We start from the raw sequence: 23,784 nt of genomic DNA on the forward strand, positions 1-23,784 counted from the left end.
GTTGATAAAAAGAAACATCAGTCGTTATCTACTCAGACCAAACAATACGTATTGCGTATCCCTGCATATTAAAATCTCCGCTATCAGTTTCTAGCTTATCAAACTGAACAAGCAAAATTAATATACTTTGTGTAGTGGCACTACCCGGGGGAACTTGGCCATATAGCAATTGCTCCATTGCCAATGCGATGTAATATATGAACCGGAATATTATTTGATGATATCTAAAAAGCATACAATCCTATAAAAACCATTGCCCAACATTATTGATTTTCAACTACCATAACTTGAATTTTGAATAACAACTCATTTCCTAAAATAGAAAAATACGCGATTTTTACACATTGGCAGATCATGCCCATTTGCATTGCAAATATCCAATGCCATTTATTTTCAGCTGCCGTTACTAAATGCCTATCAAAATTTTTTTTTGCACCGTTTCTCGAAATAACACGGATTTTTTTTGCACGGTTTCTCAAAATAACACGGATTTTTTTTGCACGGTTTCTCGAAATAACACGGATTTTTTTTTAGACGGTTTCTCGAAATAGCATGGATTTTTTTTGCACGGTTTTTTTTCACGCGATGATCAAATCATTAAACTGGTATATCGAAATAGGTATTTTGTACATAAAAATCGTGTTATTTTGCAAAACCGTGCAAAAAAAGTCGTGCAAAAAACCGTGCAAAAAAATTGCGTGCAAAAACAGAATCCGGTGTAAACGCAATATTGGTCATTTCTAGACAATATCCTAGTGATACTTGTCCCGCACGATTGGTCATTCCGAACTGGTGGATTCAAACAAAATCGTTCCACCCAAACGAATTACTGGTCATCCCGTACCGGCAAACTAGCGATAATCGTCTCAAAAATCGCTCGACGAGATACAAACGAGATCATCTAGATCAAACGCAATACCGATCCTCCCGAACCAACAAGTAGCGATAATCTTACCTATAAATCGCTCGACTGGTCCTCCCGAACCAGAGGGTTTTTTATTTATTTATTTCATCTTTGCGGCAAGCGCATATAGATTACTGCTTAACCTATATTAAGCCACACATACCAATTCCTAAAGTCTAATAACATTCGACAAACATAAAAACATAATAGTTCACTCATCACAACAGAACAAAATTATTAATTACAATTTGCACTGCCACATTTCTTTAACGTTCAACGTGCGGCTCCCAAACTCTAAATTCATCGTGGAATTTCCGGAAACAAATCCCCCATGGCCAGGACGATGGGCATAAAGCGATTTGTTTCAGTTTTGCATCTACTCCCACTTTGTATGAAATAAAAGGCATCGTAGATGCGTCCTTCTATCCAGGCACCGATTTTTTCACAACCACTGTGGTAGGCCCGAGTGAAGCAGTGACCATATCGGAGAGCTCTTTTTCGGTCACGGTGTTTTTGATACGTGTGAAGAACAGCCAACACAGAGATACATCAGCAGAAGTACTAGACGACGGGGAAAGAGCGTAATTAAAAGCATTTCGGGTACCTTGCATCAACCTAGTGGAGGATAATGGAGATGATATAACGGATAGACATAGCTGGAAAATGTCATGGTTGTGACCAGTCATCTGGTGACTGGTCGCATGTTTGCTCGTGACATGTACAAGTTGCGGATTCTTGCGACATGTGACACAAGCGCGTGTATGACACGATACATTTTCCCCGTGACATGTCATAAAATTTGTACATGTTTCAAAACAAAACTGGTTTGTCAAGCGGCTGTACATTTACTGAACTGTGACATGTATGTTCGTTTGCGAACGGTCGCGACAATAGAAAAACAGGTTTGCTTGTTATGTGACATGTCGACAATGAACCGGTATTGAAAATGGGTAAAATATTGGATACCGTACTTTGGCGGATAATTGGAAATATAGAAAATGAGATAATTGTATTTCTTTCAACATTTCACAAATAAATATTGTTTGTTATTGCGGTTTAGAGGTGTTGAAAATCAATAGTTTTAGACATTTTAAACGCACACTGGGAAGTAAATGCGTCAAAATCGAAAAAAATTCAACTTTTTACAGATAAACATTGTTTGTTATTGCGAGTTAAGAGGTGTTGAAAATCCATAGTTTTAGACATTTTAAACGCACACTGGGAAGTAAATGCGTCAAAATAGAAAAATTTTCAACTTTTCACAAATAAACATTGCTTCTTATTGCGAGTTAAGAGGTGTTTAAAATCAATTGTTTTAGGCATTTTAAACGCACATTAGGAAGCAAATGCGTCAAAATCGAAAAAAATTCAACTTTTCACAGATAAACATGGTTTGTTATTGCGAGTTAAGAGGTGTTGAAAATCAATAGTTTTAGACAATTTAAACGCACACTGGGAAGTAAATGCGTCAAAATCGAAAAATTTTCAACTTTTCACAGATAAACATTGTTTGTTTTTGCGAGTTAAGAGGTGTTGAAAATCAATAGTTTTAGACATTTTAAACGCACATTAGGAAGTAAATGCGTCAAAATCGAAAAAATTCAACTGTTCGCAGTTAAACATTGTTTGTTATTGCGAGTTAAGAGGTGTTGAAAATCAATAGTTTTAGACATTTTAAACGCACATTAGGAAGTAAATGCGTTAAAATCGAAAAAAATCTACTTTTCACAGATAAACATTGTTTGTTATTGCGAGTTGAAAATCAATAGTTTTAGACATTTTAAGCGCACATTAGGAAGTAAATGCGTCAAAATCGAAAAAAATTCAACTTTTCACAGATAAACATTGTTTGTTATTGCGAGTTAAGAGATGTTGAAAATCAATAGTTTTAGACATTTTAAACGCACACTGGGAAGTAAATGCGTCAAAATCGACAAATTTTCAACTTTTCACAGATAAACATGGTTTGTTATTGCGAGTTACGAGGCGCTGAAAATCAATAGTTTTAGACATTTTAAACGCACATTGGGAAGTAATAACTAATAACTCGGAAAAACAAGCAACATTCATCTGTAAAAAGTGAATTTTGCGATTTTGACGCATTTACTTCCCCATGTGCGTTTAAAATGTTCAAAACTAGTGATTTTCATATCCTAGTACAGTAGGATTCCGTTTTTGGCAACAATTTTATTTTTTGGTGTTGCCAAAACCGGAACCGTGCCAAAAATTGAACCTTATTTTTAAAGTTTGGATTTTCAATTCACGACCTCAAAAATGTTTCAAGGATTTTTAACCATGTGTGAAATGGAATTAGATGAAAGGAAAAAATAAAAAAAAAATAATTTTATTCATGTTTATCAAATTCAGTCTTCGCACAGTGATCACCTTCCATAAAAAAGTCGGTCAAAACCTCAAAAGGGATCCGAATTTGATAAAAACTTCACATTGGGGTAATTTTACGTCGCTGAATTCATGTTTGGTGTTAATTTATTATTTCTTTTTACCAGAAAATTTTGGCACCTAGGGAGGTTTGCAAAATCAACATTTACGAATATAAAGTGCACTATATCTAAAAATGCATTTTCAAAAAGACATCGTAAACTATTTGGGAGCTATCAGTTTTGTATTCCTAAATACGGGCTTTCGATATGTATTGCAAATTTAGTGCCAAGTTTTGTAGTGACGTTGTATTATGCGGTGTAGCGCATTCATCTGCATTCGACTATAAAAATTGATTCCGTCTAACACTAGTTACACTGCTACCACTTGTACTATACATAAACAATACATTTCTATACTTATTGTTATCATTAAATACGACACATATAGTGTAAAACATAGTTAAGGACATTATACATGCGAGCCACAACATAGCTGCTGCGCCACACACACCCCTCTCCCCTGCCTAACCATGTATCTGACATGAGCAAATATAAAAATACGTTTTTCAACACACTAACCTTGCTGGTGTGCCACGAAACTGCTACTTAAGGAAGCTAGAATATTTTCCTATACAATCAATCCGAGTTTCTGACGGAATGCCATCTGTAGCTCCTATTTTCTGCGAAAATATCGCCCCTCTTCACTTGGGGTTTCTTTTCGAAACACTTCTTCTCGTTTTCATTGCACTTTTTCAAATGCACTTTTTTCACACACCACTGCAAAAACACTCGCGAAACTTTAATCGTTTACTAACAAAACTTCAAATTTTCTGCCAATGTGCAGATGACCAATGGAAAATGTTCGGAAACTCTCATTTGTGCGTTTGAATTTTCACTTCAGATTTCAGTTTTTCCTAATGTAAACAAGCGAGTCGGTGCCTAGCAACGTGGCTTCCGCATATCTTCACCTTAACCTTTAAATGCATAACGCTTTTTTAAAACAACATTGCGAAAAACATCACAAAATTATCACAGTAAAGTATTGAAACTGTAAGACAATTTTAACAAAATTTAAAAAAAATGATTTGGGCTTTTGAGGATTAATATGACTCCCATGTTTGGAAATAAAGTCAAATGCAATGTCAATTGATACAAAAAATATCTATTGCACATTTTTAAAAGATTTATTATGTACAACAAGAATGTTGACAAAAACGGAACCCATTTGTTGCCAAAATCGGAGTGTGCACAAATGGGAGCATGCCAAAAACGGAACGTGCCAAAACGGAATCTTAATGTAACAAAAAAAATAGCGAAAAGTTGAAAAAATTTCCATTTTGACGCATTTACTTACTAATGTGTGTCTAAAAAGTCCAAAACTATCGTTTTTCAACTTCACGTAACTAGCAATAACAAAAAAAAATTTGTGTAAAAGTAGATTTTTTTTCCATTATGACGCATTTACTTTCAAGTGTGCATTTAAAATGTCTAAAACTATTGATTTTCAACACCTCGTAACTCGCAATAACAAACAATATTTATCTGTGAAAAGTTGAAAATCTTTCGATTTTGACGCATTTACTTTCAAGTGTACGTTTAAATTGTCTAAAACTATTGATTTTCTACTCCTCGTAATTCGCAATAACAAGCAATATTTATCTGTGAAAAGTTGAAAAATTTTCGATTTTGACGCATTTATTTCCCAGTGTGCGTTTAAAATGTCTAAAACAATTGATTTTCAACTCCTCGTAGTTTGCACTAACGAACAATATTTATCTGTGAAAAGATGAAAATTTTTCAATTTTGACGCATTTACTTCCCAGTGTGCGTTTAAAATGTCTAAAACGATTGATTTTCAACACGTCTTAACTCGCAATAACAAACAATATTTATCTGTGAAGAGATGAAAATTTTCAAATTTTGACGCATTTACTTCCCAGTGTGCGTTTAAAATGTCTAAAACTATTGATTTTCAACTCCTAGTAACTCGCAATGACGAAAAATATTTGTCTGTGAAAAGTGTGCGTTTAAAATGTCTAAAACGGTAATTGTTCCGAATCGCGGCTTTTTCGAAAAGAACGTTAATTTCTTTTGGAAATGGTTCTAAATGGCCTATTTTACAACAAGCAATGAAAAAATTGGGGGGAAAGCTTTAAAGTATATTAAACTGGAAAAATAAGTTGTTCCCAGTTATCTTACTAACAGTGGCATTGCTCATGAGAAAGTGACGTTAAGGGTGAATGTAGTGTGATGCGGCTTTGCCGCATAGTCGAGTCCGAGGGTTCGAAGCGGCGCAAAGCCGCTGAGAAACCGACGGACGAGGTGGTTTTGATCTTGCTATCGAAGGGTGCAATCAAACCTGTAATCCACTCGTTTGCCCGGTATACTCAAACATAGGGGCTTTCCCTAGTTTAAGTCCGACTGAGCGGCAGCGAAGTCGGACAGCATGACAAAAAGCAATATGGCGTAGCCACATTAGGCATTAACAATGTTTTATTTAGTAACAATAGGATAGTATTCATTTACAACAATACAATTTTGTTAGTGCCGAATGTGGCTACGCCACATCGCTTCATTCAAGTGCTAGGGATAGCCCCTATGTTTAAGTACGAGTGGATTACAGGTTTGATTGCACCCTTCGATAGCAAGATGAAAACTATCTCGTCCGTCGGTTTCTCAGCGGCTTTGCGCCGCTTCGAATCCTTGGACTCGACTATGCGGCAAAGCCGCATTACACTACCTCCACCCTTAACGTCACTTTCTCATGAGCAATGCCATTGTTAGTAAGGTAAGTGGGAACAACTTATTTTTCCAGTTTAAACTACTTCAAAGCTTTCCCCCCAAATTTTTTTCATTGCTTGTTATAAAATTTTATCTGTGAAAAGATGAAAATTTTTCAATTTTGACGCATTTACTTCCCAGTGTGCGTTTAAAATGTCTAAAACGATTGATTTACAACACGTCTTAACTCGCAATAACAAACAATATCTATCTGTGAAGAGATTAAAATTTTCAAATTTTGACGCATTTACTTCCCAGTGTGCGTTTGAAAAGTCTAAAACTATGGATTTTCAACACCTCTTAACTCGCAATAACAAACAATGTTTATCTGTGAAAAGTTGAAATTTTTTGGATTTTGACGCATTTACTTCCCAGTGTGCGTTTAAAATGTCTAAAACTATTGATTTTCAACTCCTCGTAGCTTGCAATAACGAACAATATTTATCTGTGAAAAGATGAAAAATTTTCAATTTTGACGCATTTACTTCCCAGTGTGCGTTTAAAATGTCTAAAACTATTGATTTTTAACTCCTTGTAACTCGCTACATTTACTATCAAAAAGTTGAAAAAGTTCAAAATAATTCAATTTATATAGCGTCTACCATTCCGTTTATCTGCCACTGCACGGTACTTAAACGATCAAAAATAAGATACAGGTCAAACAAGCAAACCATAACAAAATGTTCATCTTTGTACAGGTTCGTAAACTGTGTGACTGGTATCGCCTTACGCGCGACAGGTAAATTATCCTCATGACCAGTCTCAAGACCGATGACGCATTTAAATTCCATGACATGTCACGAGACCAACCATCGAGGCTGGGAAGCTAACCTGTTTGAGACATGAGACGTTTTCAGCAGAGCGTGAATGTACGGGTGGCTTGACATGTCGCGAAAAATGTACACAGGTTCCAACTATGCGGATAGAGTGTCCTCTCTTGCGGACAGACCAACGCGTGTTTGTGTAATTTCGGTTAGAGCTTGTTAAATATTACCAATTTGTTTTTTCATTTCGCCTATCTCCTCAAGCAGGGACTGCTTTATATTCTCCCGTTTGAGATTGTGTGTGAACAGCAATGGAAGTGGCGCGGGTAGGAATGACCGCAGCAGCGTCGGATAGTAGTTCACGCTTATCTCGAAACGCTTGGATATGACAAACATCATCCATAATTTCAGTGGATGTTGTACAATGCCAATGGATATTCCTATGCTTATTACAGTTCTTTACTTCAGCTATAGTTAACGCGGTACATTCTGCATGATATTCATCGGCACAAAAACCACCGCATACAATGCTTTCCTCGTCCGGTGAAATATATAAAGCACATTTACTGCAGATCATCTCAACGGTTTGGGTGCCTTTTTTCGTTAGAAGCGTTTCGTTCTATTGTTAAGAGCAAGCGTACGGGCAGTAATGACGAAGAATGTGAATTCAGATCTTTTTGTATTTGCGAACACTGTTATCACTTTAAACCGCTTGTTACCATTGGCAATTTAATATTCCGTTGAATGACACATACAATACTACATCAACTTATCGACACTTCATTCCAATTGCAATTAAAGACAGTGGCAACTCAAATCCTACAACTACCAATAAATACTGACCCTCAGGCAGTGGCCCAAGAAAATCAGCGGCTATGTCCATATTAGGAAGATCTCTTCTGATCATTGGTTCGGGTGCACTAAGTGACGAGACAAGTGTACATCCTTTGCACTGTTTAACGAATCTTTCCATTGCTGATCTATTTTAGGCCACCAGACATTGCTTCTGAGGTGAGTTTTCATTAAACGCATTCCCGGGTGGCCCTCATGTGCTAATAGTATCACCTTTGCACGAAGCTTTTCAGGAATGACGATTCGATCGATTCTCATTAAAACATCATTTATAGCACACAATTCATTTGACACAACCCTGTAAGCTAAAGGCAAATTTTGCTTGTCATCCTGTTTATTTTTTTGCATAATTTCACAAATTTCTTTATCAACCCGACTCTCATGCTCAATATCTTCCCAATTCAGAACCGATGCACTAGCTGCTAAAACAGCTACTTCTTGAACGAAAATTTCTTCATCTTGATCAAATGGAATGGGCTTAATTATTGCCAAATGCGAGAGAGCGTCGGCTACGTTTTGATTTCCCGGTACATGTACAATCTGGTAGTCAAACGACTGTAAGCGTAGCACCTATCTTTCACTGCGTGCACATGGCTTCGAACGTGGTGTGAATAAATATTCCAAAGCCTTACAATCCGTAACCAAATCAAAGGATGCTCCATACAAAAACATGCTGAACCGTTCCACGCTCCAAACTAGCGCAAGTGCCTTCCTTTTCAGTTTGGCAATATCGACGTTGTGTGGCGACGATTATCGAAGTACTCTTCCCGTCTCGAGCCACAAGCCCCTGGCCACCTGCACTACGAGACAGGGCGGGCACGGCCGAAATGGTGGCTCCAGTGACGAATGAAGAACTACTCGCAGTGGCTAAATCCCTAGCAATGAACAAAGCTCCAGGGCCGGGTGGGGTTCCAAACAGCGCTCTCAAGGCAGCGATCATAGCGAACCCGAACACGTTCAGGCTAGTTATGCAGAGATGCCTTGACGAGTGCCGTTTTCCCGATAGATGGAAAAGGCAGAAATTGGTGTTGTTGCCGAAGCCCGGGAAGCCGCCAGGCGACCCATCGGCGTACAGACCAATCTGTCTGATCGACACGACTGGCAAATTGCTTGAGAGGATCATCCTCAACAGGCTAACCCCGTACGCAGAAGGTACGGACAGCCTGTCAAGCAACCAGTTTGGCTTTCGGAAGGGTAAGTCCACAATGGACGCTCTCAACTCAGTGATAAAGACTGCCGAGATAGCGATCCAACGAAAAAGGCGAGGCATTCGATACTGTGCGTTAGTGACACTTGACGTGAAGAACGCATTCAACAGCGCAAGCTGGGATGCCATGGCGCTCTCGTTACACTGGCTTAGCCTACCGGTGGGTCTGTACCGGATCTTGGAAAGTTACTTCCAGAACCGCGTACTGCTATACGAGACCGATGCCGGTCAGAAAAGGGTTCCGATTACCGCCGGAGTCCCGCAGGGCTCGATCCTAGGCCCAGTGCTATGGAACCTCATGTATGACGGGGTTCTGAGACTGAAGTTCCCTCCTGGGGTCAAGATTGTCGGCTTTGCCGATGACGTAACCTTGGAGGTCTACGGGGAGTCAATCCCTGAGGTAGAACTAAGTGCAGAACACGCTATCAACACGGTGGAGGAATGGATGAGCGCGAGAGGCCTGGAGCTCGTTCATCATAAGACGGAGGTAGTTATCGTCAACAACCGCAAGTCGGTACAACATGCAGTTATCCATGTGGGAGAAGTCGTGATCACCTCACAGCGGAGTCTGAAGTCTCTCGGAGTCATTATAGACGACAAGCTGACCTCCGGCAGCCACGTCGACTATACATGCAAGAGAGCGTCGATTGCTGTTGCGGCTCTATCGAGGATGATATCCAACAGCTCAAAGGTGTGCGCCAGTAGACGTAGGTTACTGGCAGGCGTTGCCGTATCTATCCTCAGGTACGGCGGCCCGTCATGGTCAAGAGCACTGAGGGTAACCAGTTACCTACAGAAACTGGAGAGCACCTACCGCGTGATGTGCCTCAGAGTGATGCCTACCGCACGGTATCACACGATGCATCCTGCGTGATAGCGAGCATGATACCAGTCGGGCTGGTTATTCGGGAAGATGAGGAGTGCTTCGAGCTATGTGGAAATAGAGGAGCCCGCGAGCGCACCAGGGTGACCTCGATCGCCAGATGGCAGCGTGAGTGGGATAACTCCTCGAAAGGTACGTGGACCCACCGGCTGATACCTAACATATCGAGCTGGGTGGGAAGACCCCATGGGGAAGTTCACTTCCATCTGACACAGTTCCTGTCAGACCATGGCTGTTTCCGACAGTGCCTCCACAGGCTCGGGCACGCGGAGGTCTCAGCCTGCCAGGACTGCCCAGGTGTAGACGAAACTGCCGAACACATACTGTTCGTATGTCCTCGTTTCGACGTCGAAAGAAGAACAATGTTTGACGTCTGTGGCTGGGACACAACCCCTGATACCCTTATTCAGCGGATGTGTCAATCGGTGGAGAAGTGGAACGCAGTATCGGCTGCAACCACCCAGATTGCCTGTAGGCTACAGGTAATTTGGCGCACCGAGCAACAGACGACGGGCACGACTAACTAGTGATTGGTTAGTTGGAGCGAAAAAGGCCGAGCGCAAAAAAGTGAGTGAATGATCTGTCCATGCTGAGTCAGGTTAGGCGCAGCGACTGGCAACCGCGTAAGGCCACTCCGAAGCAAGGTAGAAGAGCGAGTGTATAGGCGTATATGTGGACTGCCTCATGCCAAGATGGGATGGTCGTAGCGTAGTATGTTGGGACTTAGCTATCGATGCCTCGTGGCGTGGCAGAGGAGTGAAAGGGTGAGCATCCAAGTTAGTCTCACTCGGTATGTTAACCCGATCAGAAACACATAACAAAAATATTTCAAGACTGTATCTCGAGCTGTTACTTGTTATAATTTTCTGCTATTTTAACTACTAACGAGACCAGATTTATAACACCGCTTATTACGAAAATTGCATTCTGTTATAATCTTGTTATTGCATTCTGATCGGGAAGGGTGAGCACAAAAGTCAGCCTCACATGGTATGGTAGAGGCTAGCACAAAAGGCAGCCTTGCAAGGAATGAAAAGGGTGAGCACACAAGTTAGCCTCGCATGGTATGTCAGAAGTGGGACCTAAGAAAAATGTCCCACATGGGATGCCAGGGGGAGCGTCAGGGGTATAATAGAGTGGCACGATCGAGAGTGAACCAGGTGATAGGGTGAGCATCCAAGTCAGCCTCACATGGTATGTTAGAAGCTAGCACAAAAGTAAGCCTAGCAAGGAATGAAAAAGGTGAGCACACAAGTCAGCCTCGCAAGCAACGAAAAAGGTGAGCACAAAAGTCAGCCTCATGTGGAGTGTTAGATAGTGAATCAAGGTGCGATAGAGAGAGCGCCCAAGTAAGCCTCATGCAGGACGTATGAACGCGTGAGCGAGAGTGAATGAGCACATCAAGTACAGCCATCCCCCCAGAAGTAATACCGAGAGGCAGTCCCTGTGGGGAACGATGGCGGAGCCCAATGGAGTTTAGTCGGTATTAATGGCAGCGTCACCATTCGAGCCCGACTCGCCCCCAGTACACCCCGTGTGGTAGCCTGGCACCTACTAATAGCACGTGTACTGGGCTAGTACGTAAATGTCTTCTCCATTGCAAAAAATATGTCGGTGGTGGAAGAATATTTGGCTCGCATTAGCCGTGGAAAAATATGGAGCAAACTTGATATTCGTGAGGCTTTTCACCAAGTGGAATTGACACCGGATTCCAGAGACGTTACCATCTTTATAACAAATAAAGGCCTATTTCGATTTAATGGGATGCCATTCGGATTAGTCACAGCACCACACATTGGTATCTGGACGACATTATCATTGAAGGAGAGGACAATGAATCCCATGACAGAAATTTGCAGCAGGTAAACTAAAATTGATGTATGAGTTGTTGGCATTTTCTTTATTTGTGTGAGAACTACTATTATATAATAAATAGAAGAATGAAATAAAACTTAAATTTGAAATTTTAGGTACTAAAACGACTAAAAGAAAGAGGAGTTGAACTCAACTGGGACAAGTGTGTTTTTGGTGTATCAGAATTAGAGTTTTTAGGGCATTATATTTCTCCAGATGGAATAAGACCTTCATCTTCGATGGTTAGCGCAGTGTTATCTTTTCGCCCTCCGGCATCGGAGTCTGAAGTTAGGAGTTTTCTTGGACTCGCAAATTACCTGAATAAATTTATTCCTAATTTGGCTAACATCGCACAACCTCTACGAGAGTTGACAAAGAAGGGAGTTAAATTTGAATGGGGACCCGAACAAAACGCTGCATTTGAAAAAATAAAAGAAGCACTAAGTAAAGAAGCGCATTTTGGTTTTTTTCAATCCTAGAGATCATACAGTAGTCATGGCAGACGCAAGCCCAAATGGACTTGGCGCTGTTTTAAGTCAAACAGACGATGTAGGTGTTTCCCGGATTATTTCGTACGCATCTAAATCATTAACTGACACAGAACGTCGATATTGCCAAACTGAAAAGGAAGGCACTTGCGCTAGTTTGGAGCGTGGAACGGTTCAGCATGTATTTGTATGGAGCATCCTTTGATTTGGTTACGGATTGTAAGGCTTTGGAATATTTATTCACACCACGTTCGAAGCCATGTGCACGCACTGAAAGATAGGTGCTACGCTTACAGTCGTTTGACTACCAGATTGTACATGTACCGGGAAATCAAAACGTAGCCGACGCTCTCTCGCGTTTGGCAATAATTAAGCCCATTCCATTTGATCAAGATGAAGAAATTTTCGTTCAAGAAGTAGCTGAGAGCATGAGAGTCGGGTTGATAAAGAAATTTGTGAAATTATGCAAAAAAATAAACAGGATGACAAGCAAAATTTGCCTTTAGCTTACAGGGTTGTGTCAAATGAATTGTATGCTATAAATGATGTTTTAATGAGAATCGATCGAATCGTCATTCCTGAAAAGCTTCGTGCAAAGGTGATACTATTAGCACATGAGGGCCACCCGGGAATGCGTTTAATGAAAACTCACCTCAGAAGCAATGTCTGGTGGCCTAAAATAGATCAGCAATGGAAAGATTCGTTAAACAGTGCAAAGGATGTACACTTGTCTCGTCACTTAGTGCACCCGAACCAATGATCAGAAGAGATCTTCCTAACATGGACATAGCCGCTGATTTTCTTGGGCCGCTGCCTGAGGGTCAGTATTTATTGGTAGTTGTAGACTATTATAGTCGTTACATGGAAGTGGTGGAAATGTCGTCAATAACAGCAGCAAACACCATTTCCATATTAAATTTGCAAAAGGGCGAATAAGATTTGTAAACAAACTTTTATTTTGATGGTTTCTCTTAATTTACTATAATTTAGAAGCAGAAAACAATTGAAACTACTTCTACGAAGGGTAAAAATTTACATTTACGCATATTTTTCATGAAATTCCACTCTGCAGCAGACTAATGAGCGAAACAAGTTTGTTTACAAAAAACACTTTCGCCCTTTTGACGAATTAATATTGATTTCTGAACTCGCTACTATATTCAGTAGATATGGATTACCTGTAACCTTGCGAGTAGATAACGGGCCTCAATTCAGTGAAAAATGTGAAGAATTTCGTGATTTTTGTGAATCAAATGGAATAAGATTGATTAACACCATTCCTTTTTGGCCAGCTATGAAAGGAGAAGTAGAGAGACAAAATAGGTCGATATTGAAGAGGTTGCGAATAGCACAGGAACTTGGAAAGGATTGGAGGGGAGAAATGAGAAAGTATCTTTTAACATATCATTCGACAAATCATTCAACAACGGAAAAATCACCTGGTGAGTTGATGTTTGGTCGTAGGATCCGTTCTAAGTTACCGCAAGTGCCTGCGGAACGAATAGAGGATGGCGAGATTAGAGACCGAGATGCGTTGGCTAAAGAAAAAGGAAGAATCTATGCAGATAGTAAAAGGAAAACCGATTTAATCCACCTTGCAGTGAGATGAGACATTTCTTACACATTTCACTATTGGATTAGTTTGCAGAACTCACGAGAAGTAGGCACCCAACTAGAGGTGGGATGAAAACAGTTTCTAGTCTTGCACGAATAAAATCTCGAATAAACTGAATAAATTATAGAAAGCAACAAAACGAACGAAATAAAAAAGTAAAGCAAAAAATGAAATAATAGGTTTTTAAATTCATGAAATGAGTAGAAAAATTAATGTAAACCAAAATTATAATATACACGAATCAAATTAGATTAGGTTATTAAATAAAAATTAAGATTATATTTAGAAATAGTTATAAGATTAATAGAATAAATTGACTCATACTAACAAATTGAATGAAATAAAACGAATAACTGAACATGAAATGCATAAAATTAAAGATATGAATAAAATGAATCAAATGAATCAAATGAATCACACGAATCAAATGAATCAAATGAATCAAATGAATAAATTGAATCAAATGAATCAAATGAATCAAATGAATAAAATGAATCAAATGAAACAAATTATTCAAATGAGACAAATGAATCAAATGCATCAAACGAATCAAATGAATCAAATGAATCAAACGAATCAAATGAATCAAATGAATCAAATGAATCAAATGAATCAAATGAATCAAATGAATCAAATGAATCAAATGAATCAAACGAATCAAATTAATCAAATGAATCAAATGAATCAAATGAATCACACGAATCAAATGAATCAAATGAATCAAATGAATCAAAAGAACCAAATGAATCAAATGAATCAAATGAATCAAATGAAACAAATGATTCAAATGAGACAAATGAATCAAATGAATCAAATGAATCAAATGAATCAAATGAATCAAATGAATCAAATGAATCAAATGAATCAAATGAATCAAATGAATCAAATGAATCAAATGAATCAAATGAATCAAATGAATCAAATGAATCAAATGAATCAAATGAATCAAATGAATCAAATGAATCAAATGAATCAAATGAATCAAGCGAATCAAATGAATCAAATAAATCAAATGAATCACACGAATCAAATGAATCAAATGAATCAAATGAATCAAATGAATCAAATGAATCAAATGAATCAAATGAATTAAATGAATCAAATGAATCAAATGAATCAAATGAATCAAATGAATCAAATGAATCAAATGAATCAAATGAATCAAATGAATCAAATGAATCAAATGAATCAAATGAATCAAATGAATCAAATGAATCAAATGAATCAAATGAATCAAATGAATCAAATTAATCAAATGAATCAAATGAATCAAATGAATCAAATGAATCAAATGAATCAAATGAATCAAATGAATCAAATGAATCAAATGAATCAAATGAATCAAATGAATCAAATGAATCAAATGAATCAAATGAATCAAATGAATCAAATGAATCAAATGAATCAAATGAATCAAATGAATCAAATGAATCAAATGAATCAAATGAATCAAATGAATCAAATGAATCAAATGAATCAAATGAATCAAATGAATCAAATGAATCAAATGAATCAAATGAATCAAATGAATCAAATGAATCAAATGAATCAAGTGAATCAATGAATCAAAAGAATCAAAAGAATCAAATGAATCAAATGAATCAAATGAATCAATTGAATCAAATGAATAAAATTACTCAAATGAATCATATGAAGCAAATGAATCACATGAATCACAAGAATCAAATTAATCAAATTAATCAAATGAATCAAATTTATTTAATTCATCCAGTGAATACAATGGATCAAATTAATGAAATAGATCAAATGAATAAAAAAAATGGATGAACAAAATGAATAAAGTAAAAAATAAATGAAATGCATAAATAAAACAAACGAATCAAATAAACAAAATGAGCTGAAGTAATAAAATGAATAAAAAGAAGAAAATTGGCAGAATTAAATGCATTGATTAAAATGAAAAATTGAACAATGGTAAAAGGTTATAAATTAATATAAAGAAATAAATTGAATCAAATAAATTATTTGGATGGAATGATTAAAACTGAAAAAATAGTCAGATTATTAAAATGAAGAATTTGAACAAAATGAATAAACTGGAAAACATGAATAAAATGCATACAATGAAAACAATGAATAAAATAAGTTAAATGAATGATATGAGTAAAATGCACAAAAAGAGTAAACTGATCAGAGTGAATCCAAAGAATGAAACGAATAAAATAAGTAAAATGAACGCAGATGAACAAAACGAATAAAAAGATGCGGAATGAAATAATTAATTAAAAAGTAATGGTCATATATTTGAAGCTAAAAACATTTTTGAATAAAAAAAATGAATAAACCGTATTGTACGAATTTGAGAACCATTGCATCAGAAAGTTTTGAAATGTTTTTGAAAATCCCATCTTCTGAGAAAAGGGTAATAAATATGCAATGGACTTTCTAGGGCTTCCATCTTTTTTTAGTTTTATTCTTTTTGTTTTCATGCTTCTTTACTTGACGGCGTCGTTTTAAGATTATCTGGTGTTTCTACTTTATTGTTGTACCTTAATTAGTTATCAGGAACCTGGAATGTTCAATTTGCTTTGGAATTCGAAGTTTACTTTTTGGTCACATATTCCCGAAAAAAGATTTATGTACAGAATAGAATTTCCAGGTCCAGTATTTTAACGCACAATTGAATACAGTAAAGTGAGACAAGGTCACATGTGCTTTCAAGGCCCTTGAACAGAGAACGACAGGGAGAATGCGTTTCGTGAATGAGACAGGTAGATATTTCAAAGTTTTTATTTGCATTGAAGTAAATAGTGTGAAATGTCTAGGCTATGTCGATAGCATAAAAGCCGTGCATTCAGTTGATTGCAATGCAGTCTCTTTCCATTCATCCTTATAGCTTTCATATTGTTTCGTTAGGAATTCTCGTGCAGGAAATATAGATAAATAAGTCCTAAACAGACCAAAGAAATGGTTCAAACTACTCAGTATATCCAGATATGGACGACGATAAGTTAGAAGACACATTGTAGTTGCATCCACCATCGAGAGTGGGTACTTTGGGAGACTTCTTTTCCTGGATCTAATTTGTGGATATTTTTGGTCTTTGATCCGTTATTTTTCATGAAAGTTCGTACCAATACAACGAATGTGCAGCTGATACAACTCATGGTTCATTCGCCTGCGCCACGTTCCGTCTTCCATCTGCACGCCACCATAGATAGTACGCAAAACCTTTCGTTCGAAAACTCCAAGGGCGCATTGGTCCTCCACGAGCATAGTCCAGGTGTCGTGGCCGTAGAGGACTACCGATCTAATCAGCGTCTTGTAGATAATCAACTTCGTGCGCCGGCGAATTTTGTTCGACCGGAGCATCCTCCGGAGTCCAAAGTAGGCACGATTTCCCGCCAAGATCCGTCTCTGAATTTCTCTGCTGTTATCATTATCGTCGGTTACCAGTGAACCCAAATACATGAATTCGTCGACCATCTCGATTTCCTCACCGTCAATCCGAACTCGGGTGGGAGGTTCACATTGTCGTCTTTAGAACCTCTTCCTCTCATGTATTTTGTCTTCGAAACGTTGATGGCAAGTCCAATCCTTCTGGCTCAGCTTTCAGTCTTTGAGCATATATTTCATTCAAAATTCAATAGAGATACGAATAGTTTAAATATTGCACGTGGAATGTCTCTTTTGAAAATTTTCATCGTCAAACTTTCATATTACCCAGTTAAGCCAAATATTTTTCTGATATAGCCATGAATTTCCTTAATTATAGTGTAGATACAGGCTTTGAATACAATTGAATTAAAGTTGAGTTGATGTAGCAGCAGACAAGAAATAGTTTTGTTTTCTCAAACCTTCACAATTACAATTAATAAATATTTCAGATTGGCAGAAGATCTTATCACACAACTTAGAAATGGATACAGAAATAGTTAGATAGATGCGATAGAAGAGAGACAGAGAGAGAGAGGGAGAGAGAGAGACAGAGAGAGAGAGAGAGAGAGAGAGAGAGAGAGAGAGAGAGAGAGAGAGAGAGAGAGAGAGGGAGGGAGAGAGAGATGGAGGGGGGGGGGGCGTGTGAGGAATGGCAAATGATGGTTAATGCAGTGACATTATTTTTATAGGTATATTATTATGATATATTGATTTCTTACATTCTTATCATAAATAATGTAAGTAGTAATTTTTGCGCCATAACCAGTATAACCTAAATCTTGCAAAAGAGTTAAATTTTCGCTAGATTTTTGGGCTTCAAACATACAGTTGCTTTCGGTGACGCCACGAGTATAATTATATAAGAAATCTTTTATCTCACTACTAGGTGAATTACTTGTTGATCTGTGTATTGATATACAATCTAACATTTCCCTCATGATTGAACGCAATGCCTAATCCAAGGAATAAATACTAGAACTCATTGTTTCTTTATCAACACATTAGTTTGTCTTTGAAGTGAACTTATATATAAATTTTTGAGAAATAGTTAATTTATTATAAAGGTAATTCACAAAATGTTCTCAACATCGAATTCCTTGAATCACGTAGATGTGTTTTCATATCCCGATATTCAAAATCGGTTTAGTTTTGCCCCTAAAACACCAGTAAAGCAATACTCTGTATGAAACAATCTCATTTTTAGTTAGGGGAAATTGGTAAGCGCGGACTAAAAATACAAAATGTTCAATATCTCCGCTGCTTGTGCATGGATTTAGACAATCTATAGCTTGTTAGAAAGGTATTTTTACAAGCTTTCTATTTATGTGCAGTGTGTGGGAAATTGTATTGTTTGAAAGTTATTTGCAAAAAACCTGCCGTGTTTTGACAAAATCGCCCATATCTCAGAAAGTAAACAACATATCGAAAATCAAAAATAATAGTGTCAAATGGCAACGTTAGGCCTTTCATTTGAAACTAATTTAATTAAGATCGGTTAAGCCATTGCTGAGATAATTACATGACATTTTGTACATACATACATACACACATACACACACACATACAGACATTGTCTCAATTTGTCGAGCTGAGTTGATTGGTATATGAGACTCGGCCCTCCGGGCCTCGGAAAAAGTTTTCAAAGTTTGAGCGAATCCTATACATTTCTTTTGTAAGAAATGTAAAAATTCAAAAAATCTGTCTACAAAGCAGATTTTACGTGTGAAATACATAGTGTTTTGAACTCCGCTAATGTTGCCGCACGTTTAATATGTCTAGGCATCGAATTGAAAAAACTTATTCCTTTGTACAACAAGGAGTTCTGTGATCTACTAAATAAAAAGTTAGGTGTTCTTGCTTCAGACGCGTTTCTAGTGTTGTACCTATGCACATTACTTCCTCTTTCAATTCGATCACACAAATATCGAGGCAGCATTCCATTAATAATTTTAAAAATGAACACCATTGTTAAGTAATAAATTCTTTGCTTCACAGAGAGCCATTGTAATGCGCTTAGCATGAAACTAGAGGAAGTGTATCTGTTACATTTTAAAATCAATCGCATGATTATATTTTGCAATCGCTGTAACCTCAATATTTGTGTTTGATTGGCAAGAAACAAAATGGACGGGCAGAAGTCAATATGTGGTGAAACAATAGATTTTGTTAGATTTAATTAATTTAAATTAGAATCCGTCTAAAAATTGATTGCGAACGCGCCCCAATCAAATTCATTGGTGGCAATACTACAAAGTAGATTTTTTCCCACGCTCTATAGCGCCAATCACCTTTGATAGGGGATTCATCTGTCTCTTTTATTCTACCTATCGATCAGACCGGTCACACACATCTCATCGTGGAATATATTTGATTCGGCATAATAAAGTTTTTTCTACCCAATAACGCTATTATCACCTGTACTGAGGTGAATAAAAATCTAACACGCGATTTCAACCGACTGACCTTGGAGATAAGCATTCGGAACAAGTGTGGAAACGATTTGGCTACAAAACCACATCTGCAACGTGAATCATCCGTGCTCAACACGACACACAGCGATTGCCGCCCGGCATCAGGGTTCATTGCAGGTTCCAGATTTTAATAAATACAAGGCCTGTCTTTGGACAGGCACAGGTGAGTGTCTGTCCAAATAATTAATTTTTACCAATCGGTGCTTCCTGGGTCTTTTCGATTGTTCTAGTTTAACTTCATCATCATGTCGGAGAAAAAGGTGAAACAGAAGGAGCTGAAGCGACGGAACATTATGGACTCCATTTCGCGCATCGAAATGTTCGTGACCAACTACAACGAGGATCGAGACCTTCAAGAAGTAGCGATACGGTTGGGTAAGCTGGATACATTGATGGAGAATTTTGAGGCAATACAAGGTGAATATGAATCATTTGACGACTCGGAAGCATTTATGGCTGGTAATATGGAAATAAGGGCAAACGTAGAAGAAACCTATTTTCGGGTTAAAGGTGGTTTGGTCTCGAAAATCCCTCCCCCTGCTCCAACGCTAGCGCAACCCCATCCCGTCGGTCCAGTAGTTCCCCATATGGTCGGCGTGAAACTTCCTACAATTTCATTGCCGGAATTTGATGGCGATCTGAACGAGTGGCTTACGTTTCACGACTGGTTTATTTCAATCATTCACTCCTCAGCAGAGATACCCTGTATTCAGAAATTTCAGTACCTACGATCGTCGCTGAAAGGAGACGCGCTCAAATTGATAGAATCTTTGACGATTACTGTCAATAATTATGCAGTTGCATGGTAAGCACTTTTAGCTCGGTATTCCAATAAGTATTTGTTGAAGAAAAAACATTTGCAATCGTTGATGGTCCACTCGAAGCTTACTGGAAAATCTCCCCTAGCACTTCGAACAATGGTAGAAGATTTTCAACGTCATGTGAAAACTCTGACGCAATTAGGCGAACCAACGCAACACTGGAGCAGTCTTCTCGTCCAACTTCTTAGTTCCCGATTAGACGACAGAACCCTCAAGGATTGGGAAGAATATGTATCCGATGATGCCGAGCCTACATACACTAATCTCATTAATTTCTTAACTAAAAAATCCCGAGCAATGGAATCGTTGTTGATTGGCACTGATCAGGCATCTAATTACCACAGCAAACAAAACTCTACTCCAAAGCAGTCGAAGCAAACCCATAACCCCTCCACCAATCGGATTAACAGTTTTGCGGCTACAGACACTCCCCAACCTGCATGTCTAGCGTGCAACCAGTATCATTTGTTGGTCAAATGCCCAGTCTTCGAAAAAATGCCTTTGAAGGATAGGTTGAATATCGTCAACACTCGTAAGATTTGCAGCAATTGTTTCAGGAGTGACCACTTTGTTCGGAAATGTGCATCCACTTTTTCTTGTCGCTTGTGTCAAAAGTGACACCACACGTTGCTTCATCCAGGATTTGAGGCTACAAATAGTAACGATATTTCCAACCGTCATACGCGAAATTCTCATCATCCTCAGCCAACTAGCTCCAATTTTGCCCGAGTTGATGGAGAAAGGTAGATTTTCGCTTCTACGCCAGTATCTTCGAACGCAGCAGCATATTCCAAACCCACGAACGTACTTTTATCGACTGCCGTGATTGTGATTAACATTTGGCACGAGCGTTGTTAGATTCGGGCTCGCAGTGCAATCTGATAAGTGAGCGACTTTGTCAGCAGCTTCGCCTACCTAGACATCGTATCGATCAATCTATCTCCGGGGTTGGAGAATCAAATCTTCGTGTTTCTGGTTCGGTACAAACCGAAATCAAATCGAGAATAGGAAGGTTCTCATGTCAGATTGATTGCTTGGTACTTCGTCATCTCACATCGCATCTCCCAGCGGTATCGTTACCCTCTGTTAAATTGAACATCCCTAATGAGTTACCTCTTGCCGACCCAGAGTTCAATGTTTCGAGGAAAGTGGATCTCATCATTGGAGCGGAATATTTCTTCACGATGCTTAAAGGTGGCCGGATAAATTTAGGTACATCGTTCCCGATACTCGCCGAGAGTGTTTTTGGTTGGGTTGTTTCGGGTAAAACGGACTTTGAAACCCAAAACGTAACCTGTTGTGTTTCCACCCTAGAGTCTATTGACCGCAATTTGGAGCGGTTTTGGAAAGTAGATGAATTGGACTGGTCTAATATTACCCCATCTGAACAATATTGCGAAGATTTTTACACTAAGACAGTATCTAGAGAATCTTGTGGACGATACATGGTTAAATACCCCAAGAAGGAACAATTTTCTGCTATGGTGGGCAATTCCCATTTGCATGCAGTCCGACGTCTACAAAGCCTAGAACGAAAACTGGACAAAGATGAAGTATTGAAGAAGAATCATCATGATTTCCTCGCAGAATTCTTGAAATTGAGGCACATGCGTGCGCTGGCAGGGGATGCAGTCGATCCACCCAATGTTTTTTACCTCCCACACCATGCTGTCCTTAAAGACTCGAGCACAACAACCAAGGTACGAAGTGTGTTCGATGGGTCTGCTAAAACTAGTACAGGTTACTCTTTGAATGATGCACTTTTAATCGGACCCGTAATCCAAGACGATCTTCTCAGTTTGGTTATAAGATTCCGCAAGTACAAAGTGGCGTTACTAGCGGACATCGAAAAGATGTATCGTCAGGTTTCCATTCATCCTGATGACCGCCCCTTGCAGAGAGTTTTATGGAGATTTAGCCAGGATGAGCCTATTGCCAAATACGAGCTAACCACTGTAACTTATGGGTTGGCACCGTCGTCGTTTTTAGCCACTAGAACGCTTAAGCAGCTCGCCGATGATGAAGGTGGCACTTTCCCACTAGCTGCCTCAGCAGTAAAAAAGGATTTTTATATGGATGACTTCATCAGGGGCGAATCCAGCATTGAAAGGGCGATCCAGTTGCGAAAAGAGATGAGTTGCTTACTCAATCTAGGCGGATTTCGGTTGAGAAAATGGTGTTCAAACTTCCCAGCTGCTCTAGACGGTATTCCACCTGAAGATTTGGCCACACAATCTAGCAGAACTTTCGATCCAGAGGAAACAATAAAGACTTTAGGCATAAGTTGGGAGCCGTCGTCCGATCTATTCCGCTTTGATATAAACACTAACGCAGTTACTGAACCGATTACCAAACGAAGCATTCTTTCGGCTATTGCTCGATTATATGATCCGCTCGGATTGATTGCCCCGATTATAATTCGAGCTAAAATGCTTCTTCAATTGCTGTGGACGTTATCGCTAGATTGGGATGAAGATGTACCGGGCGAGGTACAGACGAGGTGGAAAGGTTTCGCTTCGGAACTGCCTGATTTGTCATCGTATCGTATCAGCCGCTACGCATTTGGTGAAGGTGATATACAATTACATTGCTTTGCAGACGCATCGGAGGCTGCGTATGGAACATGTGTTTATGCTCGATCGGTCAATGCATTAGGAGGAGTGAAGGTTGAGCTCATCGCATCAAAATCGAGGGTAGTCCCACTAAAACGACGCAGCATCCCACGGCTGGAATTATGTGCGGCACAACTTGCTGCACATCTTTATGAGAAAGTTTATTCAGCTTTAGATATGAAGTTTTCGTCAGTATGGTTTTGGTCGGATTCTACTGTGGTTCTACACTGGCTCAGTTCGCCCCCTCACACCTGGAAGACCTTTATTGCGAACAGAGTAGCAGACATCCAAGAAACAACCCGTGGTGGAAAATGGTGTCACGTTCCTGGTGCAATCAACCCGGCTGATCTAGTTTCCCGCGGTATGACAGTGGAGCAGTTAGTGAATAGCAGTGTATGGAGACATGGACCACATTGGATGCAGGGGGAATTAAATGACTGGCCGAAACAGAACTGGATAACATCGACCACACACTCGGATGAAGAACTGGAACGCAAACACTCTGTCCTTACTATTCAAACCCCAACGCCACCCAACCCCTTAGTAGCCCGTTTTTCGTCCTATCTTAGAATGGTACGTACGACCAATAAAGCAACCTATGGGACAGCTTCCGCATGCGCGAGTTACCCCTAGCCGCCCATTCTCTCGCACTGGTATTGATTATTGTGGTCCAGTGTATATTAAATCCACTAATCGTAAAACCGCTCCAGCGAAGGCCTATATAGCTCTGTTCGTGTGTTTCAGCACGAAGG

The 23,784-nt window shown here is 38.8% G+C and overlaps 2 protein-coding genes across 2 annotated transcripts in view; one reads left to right on the forward strand and one right to left on the reverse strand.

The window, feature by feature from the left end:
* Positions 1–23,784, reverse strand: part of LOC131682937 (uncharacterized) — a 501,049-nt gene that overhangs the window by 246,129 nt on the left and 231,136 nt on the right. The window lies entirely within an intron of this gene.
* LOC131680115 (uncharacterized) lies at positions 21,605–23,665 on the forward strand. The gene has a single exon (XM_058960835.1). The coding sequence runs from the start codon at positions 21,605–21,607 to the stop codon at positions 23,663–23,665; it is 2,061 nt and encodes a 686-aa protein (XP_058816818.1).

The sequence above is a fragment of the Topomyia yanbarensis genome, chromosome 2 (assembly GCF_030247195.1).
Source record: "Topomyia yanbarensis strain Yona2022 chromosome 2, ASM3024719v1, whole genome shotgun sequence".
Taxonomy (NCBI): Eukaryota; Metazoa; Arthropoda; class Insecta; order Diptera; family Culicidae; genus Topomyia; species Topomyia yanbarensis.

Bases quoted from the DNA above. Each gene is read 5' to 3' on its own strand.
- LOC131680115 (XM_058960835.1), top strand. From the start codon at position 21,605: ATGCTTAAAGGTGGCCGGATAAATTTAGGTACATCGTTCCCGATACTC.